The sequence below is a fragment of the Apis laboriosa genome, unplaced genomic scaffold, assembly GCF_014066325.1.
Source record: "Apis laboriosa isolate Shangri-la unplaced genomic scaffold, ASM1406632v1 scaffold122_cov146, whole genome shotgun sequence".
Lineage (NCBI taxonomy): Eukaryota > Metazoa > Arthropoda > Insecta > Hymenoptera > Apidae > Apis > Apis laboriosa.
Genome location: NW_025221084.1, coordinates 60,630 through 71,704, shown reverse-complemented (window position 1 = coordinate 71,704; position 11,075 = coordinate 60,630). Strand labels below are relative to the sequence as shown.

General features: G+C 17.7%; 2 protein-coding genes across 4 annotated transcripts; one reads left to right on the top strand and one right to left on the bottom strand.

Moving 5' to 3' along the window:
- Nucleotides 1–5,593: 5,593 nt before the first annotated feature.
- LOC122720225 (ribosome production factor 2 homolog) lies at nt 5,594–7,109 on the top strand. Of its 3 annotated transcripts, none has more exons than XM_043946785.1 (5): nt 5,594–5,722; nt 5,954–6,086; nt 6,146–6,585; nt 6,689–6,806; nt 6,885–7,109. In XM_043946785.1, the coding sequence occupies exons 1-5, from the start codon at nt 5,700–5,702 to the stop codon at nt 7,092–7,094; spliced, it is 924 nt and encodes a 307-aa protein (XP_043802720.1). In that variant the 5' UTR covers nt 5,594–5,699; the 3' UTR covers nt 7,095–7,109. The 3 variants fall into 3 exon arrangements, with proteins under 3 accessions (XP_043802720.1, XP_043802719.1, XP_043802721.1); XM_043946784.1 differs by having other exon boundaries at nt 6,662–6,806; XM_043946786.1 differs by having other exon boundaries at nt 6,662–6,806; nt 6,913–6,993.
- Nucleotides 7,110–7,152: 43 nt separating this feature from the next.
- LOC122720224 (probable cysteine--tRNA ligase, mitochondrial) lies at nt 7,153–9,558 on the bottom strand. Its single transcript, XM_043946783.1, has 8 exons — nt 9,282–9,558; nt 8,790–9,085; nt 8,533–8,731; nt 8,189–8,451; nt 7,970–8,106; nt 7,758–7,880; nt 7,348–7,608; nt 7,153–7,264 (listed from the first exon to the last, which is right to left on the bottom strand). The coding sequence occupies exons 1-8, from the start codon at nt 9,527–9,529 to the stop codon at nt 7,223–7,225; spliced, it is 1,569 nt and encodes a 522-aa protein (XP_043802718.1). The 5' UTR covers nt 9,530–9,558; the 3' UTR covers nt 7,153–7,222.
- Nucleotides 9,559–11,075: the final 1,517 nt, after the last annotated feature.

Here is an 11,075-nt window from a genome sequence, read left to right as displayed (position 1 = left end):
ATATATATATATATATATATATATATATACAACACAAATAACAACACAAGTAAATAATAATAATAAATAAGTATTTATTTTTCAGATGCAGTGCAATATTTATCTATTTTTTCAATTCAAAATTATAAAAATATAAATTATATATTAGATAAATTGCATATTTATTTTTTTTCAAAACATTGAGAATATATAATAAAGAATCTCATATATATCTTATAATCAAATTTGTTACATCTATAAAAATATTTTTACATATTATCTTACATGTTTCTAAATCTTTATAACAAAATTGAATATTCTAAGGCAATGTTGATGTAAGCATTGATTATTATTAAATTATTATTGTTATTATCGTTATTATTATTATTAAATTATACATAATTATAATTTTATAAAAAGGCTAATATATTGTTAAAGAATATATTAAAATAGTAGCAATAGCAACATGGGATTTTATGCAAGCCTTATTTTATAAATTTTTTCACTGGCTGTAATGTCAAAAATTCTAAAATATTGATGAAGAAAATTGCATAAAAAGTTTGCAAGTAAAACAAAAATATAATTTTATTATGTAATGAATGAATTATTCACTTTATTCTAGGAAAACTATTTCATATATATAGGCGGTTTTAATCAGAAGAAAATCATTAATTTATTTTAAAAAAAGTATAAATGATTAAATTTTGACAAAGTATTTTAATTAAATTGAAAAAAAGAAAATCTTAATTAAATTATTATAAGGGATTGCAGTTATTCAAGATATTTATGATACAAATGAATTTTTATAATTACATTGTTTTTTTTATTATTCTATTATTTTTTCATTTTCAAATGATGTATTTAATGATTGGTATTTCATAATCATATTTTAAAGCAATATTAGATTATCAATATTATAAAAGTGAGTGTTAATGCCTGCAATGATCAGAAGATTTTTGAGTTTAATTATTTTTGTTAATTAAGTTATTAATTTTAAGGATCAATACTAGATTTGTGACATTTAGTTGAGATAGATTGGTTAATTCCATATATATATTGATAGGCAGACATTGAATCTATTTTATTAATAAAAAATAACTTACTAGAAGACTGCCTTCAAGTCAATATTTTTAAATGGCAATTATATCCTTAAAAAACTACATTAAAAATCTGCCTTGAGCAAAAATAACAAGCTATTAGAAAATGCCTCAAATTTGACAAACATGCATTAAATTGAACTTCAAAAATTAGAAAGGATAATAATAAAATCTTCTAAAAAAAATATTAAACATATTAAATATGGAAAAAAAATATTAAGTATTAAAAACGAAGTTGTGATGATCGATAGCTTCATAAACTGTTTGATATATATGAAACATCTTTAGTAATTCTAAAATTCTATTCGAAAATGAATTAATAAAAAGAATTGATTATAAGCCTAAACAGCAATATTTCTCAGCAAAGAAAGAGTATAAAGTAAAATGTGGAATGAAAAAAATAATTAATTTTCAAAAATAGAAAACTTTTAAACTAATGTCTAACTTTCGATTAATCAGTTTTATAAAAAAGGAAATACTATTTTTTTTTTGAGGGAGAACTAATTTTTTTATATTTAATTAATTAAATTTCTTACTATGAGCAAATTAATCACTATTATATAATTGATAAAATATGAAATATGAAAAAATATACATAAAAGTATTGTTTATGATGCTCATGTAATGTTTGAAAAAAAAATTTTTTAGAGATATGATAGAAATATTTTCGTACAGTTTTTTCGGAAAGGTAAGAAAGAGGAATAAAAGCCATAATTGCTGGTTCACCAGCAATCAATTCAATATCTCTAATATAATACATAAAATAGTTTCATGTTTCTTTTGCTTTATTATCATAAATGTATTACAGCGAATTGAATAAACTAATACTTAAATAAATTAATATAATAAATTAATCACTGAAATTTATTTTTAATATATCATTTTTAATAATCATGTATTTATATAAAAGATTAAAAATTCGAAAATAATTCAATCTTTATTAATTTTTTTTAATTTATTAACTTTTATAATTTATTAATATCAAATTCTCTATAATTTATAAATAGTTCACTGCAGTAATAATAAAATAAAATTATTAAAATTCTCTTCAAAATTATAAATTTATTTATTATTTGAAAATATTGATACAATATTAAGATATTACACAAAAGGAGATCATAAAAAGGAGAAGTTTTAGCGAATAATGTATTTTTGGCCTATCTGAAGAATCTCATATTATTTCTATAAATTAAAGAAATTAATTTTATATGGAGATGCATAAAGTATTTTCTTTTTTTCTAAAAGAATATATACATATATTTATATAAAAATATACAAAAAAATATAAAATAAAAAATGTGAAATTTTTTTTTTTACAATCAGAAAAGTAAAAAATAAGTAAAAATATTATTCGTAATCGATCAAAAAATTTGTTTTACATTTTATAAAACCACAATACGAAAATGTAATATATAAATGAATAAAATAAAAAAAATATTATTTACATCGATATTAATTCTTTTTTCATTTCATTAATAATATAAAAATTCATTTTATAAAATACATGTATATATATATGCATGTATTTTTTATGATGCTCATGTAATGTTTGAAGAAATATATATATATATACATAATATCATATGATGATTCTTATTACATTTTAAATGATCATATTTTGGAAAAAATTAACAGATTTTAAATTATATTTCTATTTAAAATTTAAATTAAATATCCAAGGTTACATTTATTCAATTTTTGCTGCGTATTTGGCACTAGTTTATTGCATAAATTTTATTTCGTTTTTGTTTCCATTCTGACAACACGTTATATTAGTTTAATTTATCCAATTTTTATCGTCAATTTGCTTTAGTAAATTATCAATTTGTTTTGTATATTTCTGTTACATATATCAATTTGCTAACAGATTTGGATACAACAAATATATGCAATCTGAATCTTTTTGCAATTTTTCTGACAATAAATATTAGTTCATAAAATTACATATACATAATATACAAAATAACAGATAGTATATGCAACACAAAAATATAAAATATATTTTGTTAATTATTTATTAAATTATCGAAGGAAAGAAAACAAAGATTTATATTAAAATTTTTAATTTTTTGATTTTTATTTAATTTATGAAAAAAATGTATGCTAAATATATAAAATTGATTATTATAAAAAAAAAAATTATAAATAGAAATTCAGTTTCATTTAATATATTATATTAGATATAAAATAAAGATATCAAAGTGTAGTATCAAAGTGATAAAAAAAAGAATTCATAACTTTAGATAATTTAAAAAGAAAATCTTAATAAATATGAATAAAAAAAAAAGAAAAAATATTTTCAAAATTATAAATAATTATAAAGTTTTTTGTTTCAATAAAAAGAAATTTTTTTACTTCAAAAGTTTACTCTATCGTTATTATTACATTTTATAATTTTTAAAAAGTTATGAAAAATTGAAATTATGATTATGCAAAATTTTTTTTCAAAAATATTGCGAACTCTTCAATAATTAATGATATAGATATTACATTAGAAGATATATAGAGTCTGTGAAATATCTAGAATATATCTGAGAATTTCTGAAAAAAATATATTATTCTTTATTATATAATTTTCTGAAAATATATCAAGTATATATAAATATAATAATAAAATGAAGAGATGTAGAAAACTCTTATAACTAGAAAAAAAAGAAATGATAAAATTACATACGATATGATATAAGAAATTCCTTTATTTTAAAATAAAAAATTGAAAAAAATTTTCTTTACATTTTTGAAAATTTTTCAATCTATATTTATTAAATTTTTTTTATTATTTAATTATTATTTTAAAATTTATACAGTTTTTTTTATTATCTTATTTAAATTTTAAAATTGCCACTAATAATTGAAATGTGAAGTTCATTACTACAAAAATTTATAGTAGAAAATATCGATATTTTCTAAATAATAAATATTATAAAATTTTAAATTTCTTTAACATTTAAATTAATATTATCATGGATAATATCATTAATTATCCATTTTGTATAAAAATTGTAAATATTTATATCAAAAAAATGATAATAAACTTTATAATATTTAATTATACAAATTAAAAAATATAAAAAATATAAAATATAATAGAAGTTAATTTGTTTTAGCCTATGAATTCGGAAAAGAATATAATATTTCCACAGAAATTTGATTTAAAAGAAATATTAACTTTTAATAATGATTTAATATTATTAGCAAATAAACTATTTGTGAAAAAAAATGGACCATAATGTTACGAATCAAAAAATAGATATGTATAATTGTATTGTAATTTTTATAATGAAATTTTATGTACATTAAATATTTTAGATTTCATTGAAATATTCATGGAAAAATATATTTTTAGATGTGTAATTTTGATTTGTTAAAATTCAGTTACAAGATGGAACTGGATTTCATGAAGATATGGGATATTGTTATAGATAATATCATGAAAAGTTTATTAATATATTGTGCAAGAATTGTAAGAATTCTTCAATATTTGAATATCTTATATGTATGAAATATATTCTTTTTTATTATTTTATTAGGATTCTCTTACAATAATATAATATCTTTTAAAAAGATATTATGTTTTGGTGGAGAAATAAAAACAGAAATTCAAAAGCTACCAAAAAAATTATCAAATTTATTTATATTTAATAATCAAAAAAAAGATTTATTACTTAAAATATTTATTACTTAAAATAATGAGATATTAGAACCATGTAGTCAATCAATCCTACATATCATTATATTATTTATTTTTTAGATAATATATTAAAATCTAAAGTGAATAAAAAGAAAAAATTTTTGTACAATAAACAGTAATAAGATCAAAGAATCCTAATATTGAAGTTTTAAATGATATAAAATATTATAAAAAGCAAGATATTGTTCAATCAGAACAAAATGCAAAGAAAGGTAAATTAATTAAAAATTTTTTCATTTTTTCAATTAAATGAATTATAAGTAAATTTTAATATTAATTAAAAAAGATTTTTTACGAATCAAACGGAAGCAAAAACAAATGAAGAAACAAGCAGAATATAAAAGGTTAATGCAGGAAAGAGAGTAACAAAAATCTAATGAAATTAAAAAATTTGATTTAAAAAATATTAATCAAATATTAATGAAAATTTATGTAAAGTATGGTATTAGCATTTATAAATATACATATACATGTAAATGTATTTTAAAATGTATGTACATGTAAATATATTTTCAAATCAATATTTAAGAAATTTATTATTTATATTAATTATATACATTTTTATAAATAATTTTTGAAGAATTGAATATTATTTTTAATAATATAATATTTATTATTATAATTATAATTTTTATTATTATAATTTTTATTTATATTATATATTATATTATAATATTTATATTATATATTATATATATATATTATAATATTTATTTATATTTAAAGATTAATAATTTCGTAAAATCCAGACAAATTATTGCTATACATATTTATTAAGTTTTTTTTATGCCTAAAAATACTAATACTAATATGACTATGCTTACTAGAACGTATCTCATAATAGCATGTGTTCTGATGTAATATATTTTAAAGAATAATTATTCATTCAATATTTCTATAATTTTACAATTTTTTAAAATTGATTCACCAATATGACTGTAATAAATAGAGTAGTGTAAGTATTTTTAATTTTTATATGAAAAATTCCGAAAATCGATATTTTTGGTTATGATTACATATATCTTTACAATACATTTTTTAATTTCATATATTAAATTTATTTATTTCTATTAAAAATATATTTAAATATATTTTAATATAAAATAAATAAACTTTTTAAAATAAACTTCTTTTATAAATATGATGTATATTATTTATTTTAAAAATATCAATATAATTCTTACAGAAAACCAACTACCCATAGAGGTAAACGAGCTATTTTGAAAAAAGAACCGAAATTAATAGAAAATGTTAAACAAATTTTGTGTTTTAAAAGCAAAAAAACTTCACAAATAGTAGTAGATTTTATGAAAGATTTGGTAAGTTCTAATAATAATAAATTATTTTATATAATTAATATGATAATATTTGATTTTAGTATAATTTAAAAAAACCAGATGCAGAGATGATGCAAAAAAAGAATGATATATTGCCATTTGAAGATATAACACCTGTTGAAAAGTTTTGTATAAAATATAATGCATCACTTTTCATGATTGCTTTACATAATAAAAAACGTCCTCATAACTTAATAATAGGAAGAATGTATGAACATACATTATTAGATATGGCAGAATTTGGTATAGAGAATTATAAAGGCTTGAAAGATTTTAAAATTTCAAAAATATCACAAGGAATTAAACCTTTATTAGTTTTCAATGGAGAACTTTTTGAAAATAATCATGAATATAATAAAATTAAAAATTTATTTGTAGATATGTTTCAAAGAGAACCAGTAGAAAAGATTAGACTACAAGGTCTTGAACATGTTTTAAGTTTTACTATTGTTGAGAATAAAATATTTTTACGCAGTTATAGGTATATTTATTTATTATAAGAAATTATTATGTAAAATGATTTCAAATGTATTTTATTTCATAAAATTATATTTTAGAATACTTTTGAAAAAATCCAATTCTAGAATACCAAAAATTGAATTAGAAGAAATTGGTCCAAGAGTAAATTTAATTTGTAGGCGTATAAAGCTTGCTTCTGAAGATTTATTTAAAGAAGCTTGTAAAAAACCAAAAGAACTTAAGGTAACATTTTTATTATTAAAATAGTGTAGTTTATTAAGATTTTTTTATATATTTGTTTATTTAAATTACAATTAATAGATTAAGAAGAACAAGAATATATCCACAGATAATTTTGGAACAACCTTTGGTCGTATACATGTTGGAATACAAAATATTAATAGCATACAGACAAGAAAGATGAAAGGGTTAAAAAAAACAATAGCAGAAAAGAAAAATGGAATGAAAAGGAAAAATCTGGAAAACAATCATATTAAGTCAAAAAAATCAAAAATAAATTTAAGTAATTAATAGCAATTAATATTAATTTAAAAAAATTATTTCTCTAAAACTAATATAAAAATAAATGTAAATTTTAATCATTTCATTTTTTATTAAAAATACTCAATTATAATAAAAGAATTTTTGCTGATTTTTGTTTAATATCTTTTGATGTTCCAAATTGTTTCAGTTTTACAATCCTAAAAATAAAATAAAAATAGAGATAAAAATAGAATTAGAATATAAAATATACGATTTAAAAATTATAAATTGAATGTAATACCTTTATTGTTACACCATAAGTAGAAAGTTCTGATCGTATTTTATCGCATGCAATAAGTAAAGCTTTATCTTTTACATCATGTTCTAAAATTTTATTACGAACAATATGTCTAAATTTAATCAAACATTCAACGAGGTTGTTTATTTTATCATCATTTATTGTTGAAGAATTTGAAATTCCAAATTTTGAAAATATTGTTGATATATAATTTAATACTGTAGCTATAGCAGGTATACAAGTACCACAAGTGATTTTGTTATCCTATTTAATATAATAGTTTTTCAAATTTGTTACCATTATTATTATCAGTAAATTATATATATATATAATAATTATATATAATTATATATAATTATTATATATATATATATACATTTCTAAATACATAATATTAATAAATTCATATTTACCTTAGAATCGTGTAACATTTTATTTCCTATATCAATTAGATTTATCAATGATTTCATAGCTTGTACAGTATTAAAATCATCTGCTAATGCAATATTAACATTGTTTTTTGTTTCTTCTAAACACTAAAATAAATTTTATTTTTATTGAGAAATATAATATAAATATATTTACAAAAATAATTATTAATAATTAGATATTAAATGTAACTAACACGAAGTAATGCAACTTCATCTATATTACCAATATTCCATTTTCCAGCAATATAGTTATCACAATTGTTAATAAAATGTTCAATTTTATGTAATATATCTATTGCATTATTCATTATAACATCAGAAAATTTTAGTTCTGAAAAATAGAAAAGTTCAATAGTTAAATTTAATTTAAAATTAATTAATATTTTATACAAAAATTATTTAAAATGTAATACCATTTTTATAATTAGAAAGTAGACAAAGCATTCTAAATTGATTTGCTGTATATTTTTTAAGAAATTCTCTTATGCTAATAACATTTTTAAGACTTTTTGACATTTTTACATTCTTTAAAGATAAGTGTCCACAATGTATCCAATAATTTACCCACTGTTCTACTTCGTGATAAGAACAAGATTGTGCTTCTTCATTTTCATGATGTGGAAATATAAGATCTATTCCACCACTATGAATGTCCACAGAATTTCCAAAAACTGTACTAATTGAAATATATTTTTATAATTATATAAATTAAGTTAATAAAATTAGTGAAATAAAAAATTTTAATATTTTTTTTTACCTTGCAATTGTGCTACATTCTATGTGCCATCCTGGTCTTCCAAAACCCCATAAAGATTTCCAACATGGTTCATTTTCTTTAGCTGCTTTCCAAAGACAAAAATCCATTGCAGATTTTTTATCTGGATGAGAATTACCTAATAATGGTGTTGATAATTTGCCATACATTTCATATTTACATGTATCAAAATAAACTGATCCTAAAAATAAAACATTTTTGAAATTAATAATAATAAGTAATTATTTTTTTTTTTTTACCATCTTTTGAAAGATAAGCATTGCCTTTATCTACAATGCTTTTTACAAATTGAATAATTTGTGGAATATAATCAGTAACTCTACAATATAAATGAGGCTTAATAACATTTAACATTTTCATATCTTCAATAAATTCATTTTCATAATATCTCGTTAAATCTTTATAATTCTGTTTTAATTCTTTTGAACGTATTATTATTTTATCATCTATATCTGTTAAACACATGGTCATTACAATATTTATATTAAAATGATCTGTTAATATTCTTCTGATAATATCCAAATGTACGTAAGTCCTATAAAATAAAATTTGAAAGACTTTTATATGCTATATAACTTAATTATAAAAAATAATAAAATAAATAAAATTTTAATTTTTATTTACATTATTAATGCAATAAAATGAATATTTGTAAAAAATTTTATTTTATAATAAATAAAGTGAAATAAATATTTCAAATACAAAATTAATAATTCAAAAGAAAAACTTACATTGCATGTCCTATATGTGCAGAATCATATACAGTAGGACCACATACATACCAAGTTAGAATATTTTTATTTTTTAAAATTAAGGGTACTTTACATTTTGTTATTGGATTATAGATTACAATATCTGTTTTATATCCTGTAGGTGTTAACCATTTTATTTGTTTTTTTAATTTCGTTTCAGTATGTACAAATTGATGATATACTTTATTTATTTTGTAAGACAATACATTTTTTATGAGTAAATTCATTTTATTATATTTTTTATTGTTAAATATTTATTTACAATGAAATTTAATTTCATAATTTAATTATATAAAATTTATGTTCATTTATGTTATACCACAGATAAAATATAAAATAGATTGTAATCTTATTATTAAAGCTGAGGAAGAAGTTCTTTAGGATTTTCCTAAATTCTTAGGGAATTTCGGTTTTGATTGTTGTTCGTAAAATACTGCGACATTCTGTTTATGATGACATGAATTATGATTAAAAAATAAAACAGTAAATATTTTTAAAATATTTTAAAACTTTTTTAATTTAATAACTTTAATAATAACTTTTTTTTAATAACTTTAATAATAAATAAGGATGATAAGTGAATTTAAATTTCAAAACAAATTAATTTTAATAAGAAGTGTTTAAAATAATGTTTGAATTTTTTTTAGCAATGACTTAAAAAAATCTAATCTTTTTTATTTTTTTTTTATTTTTATAATATAATATAATATATTTTTATAATATTTTTTTTATTTTTATATATAATGTTTTATATATTTTCGTATAACAAGTAAATAAAAATATTAAAAAGTAATTATAATTATTATTGATTGACATTAATTTATTATTAAATTTTTGTATTCATTATTTTATTATGGTATTGTATAATTTATTACATATACTTTATATTTGGTATCAAAATCTATATTAAGAGGGACCATTTTGTAATAAATATGTAGTAAAGACGATTTTGCATGATAATAGATATTACAATAAAATTTAAAGATGTATTTACCATATAATATTATATGAAACCTCTTTATATAGTTTTTGATATTAAATATTCTCCTTGTATAGTTTTTGATATTAAATATAAATTATAATAATTATATAATGATGTAATCCAAAAAAATATAACATTTTATTTCTTCAAAATTAAATATAAATAGAAAATATAAATAGAAAAGATTGAATTTTCTTATTAGTCTTTTCTTATTGTGTCTAAAAAATTCAAACGTTATTTTTTATACTAAAATTAATTTATTTTAAAATTTAAATTTCAGTTTATCGTTATTAAAGTATTTTAAGTTTAAATATAAATATANTTATATTATAATTATATAAATATTATATAATTATATAAATATTAATTTACTGAATTTTTATTAAATTTATTTTTATTTTTTTTCTTAAATTTTCTTAAAATTCATATCATTAAGCAGAATGCCAATTTTCCATAGACAACAACTAGAGTTTAAGAGACATATAATATATTGTAATATTATATTATTGATTTATATATAAAATAATTAAAAAATTAAGATTGATGCCCATAACATGTTGATTCATTTGCTAGAGTATATGAGAGATATTTAAAATAAAACTTTGAATTTTTAGTTTCACATATTTTGATATTTGATAGTCACATTTGTTTATTTTTTTATTTCTGAAATTGTAAAATTCCAAAATCTTACAAAAAATTTCATGCTCTATATCAATTTTTAATTGAATTTTAATGTAATTAATGCATTTCTAATAATCTTATACATGATGTTTCATTTAATTACTATTTGA

Excerpts from the sequence above, each read along its gene's own strand:
- LOC122720225 (XM_043946784.1), top strand. The coding sequence starts at position 5,700 with ATGACTGTAATAAATAGAGTAGT. Across the intron at positions 6,087-6,145 it reads TAGATTTTATGAAAGATTTG|TATAATTTAAAAAAACCAGA; the intron begins GTAAGTTCTAAT and ends ATTTGATTTTAG. Across the intron at positions 6,807-6,884 it reads AAAAACCAAAAGAACTTAAG|ATTAAGAAGAACAAGAATAT; the intron begins GTAACATTTTTA and ends TACAATTAATAG.
- LOC122720224 (XM_043946783.1), bottom strand. The coding sequence starts at position 9,529 with ATGAATTTACTCATAAAAAATGTATTGTCTTACAAAATAAATAAAGTA. Across the intron at positions 9,086-9,281 it reads GCACATATAGGACATGCAAT|GACTTACGTACATTTGGATA; the intron begins GTAAGTTTTTCT and ends TTTATTTTATAG. Across the intron at positions 7,881-7,969 it reads ATGAAGTTGCATTACTTCGT|TGTTTAGAAGAAACAAAAAA; the intron begins GTTAGTTACATT and ends AATTTATTTTAG.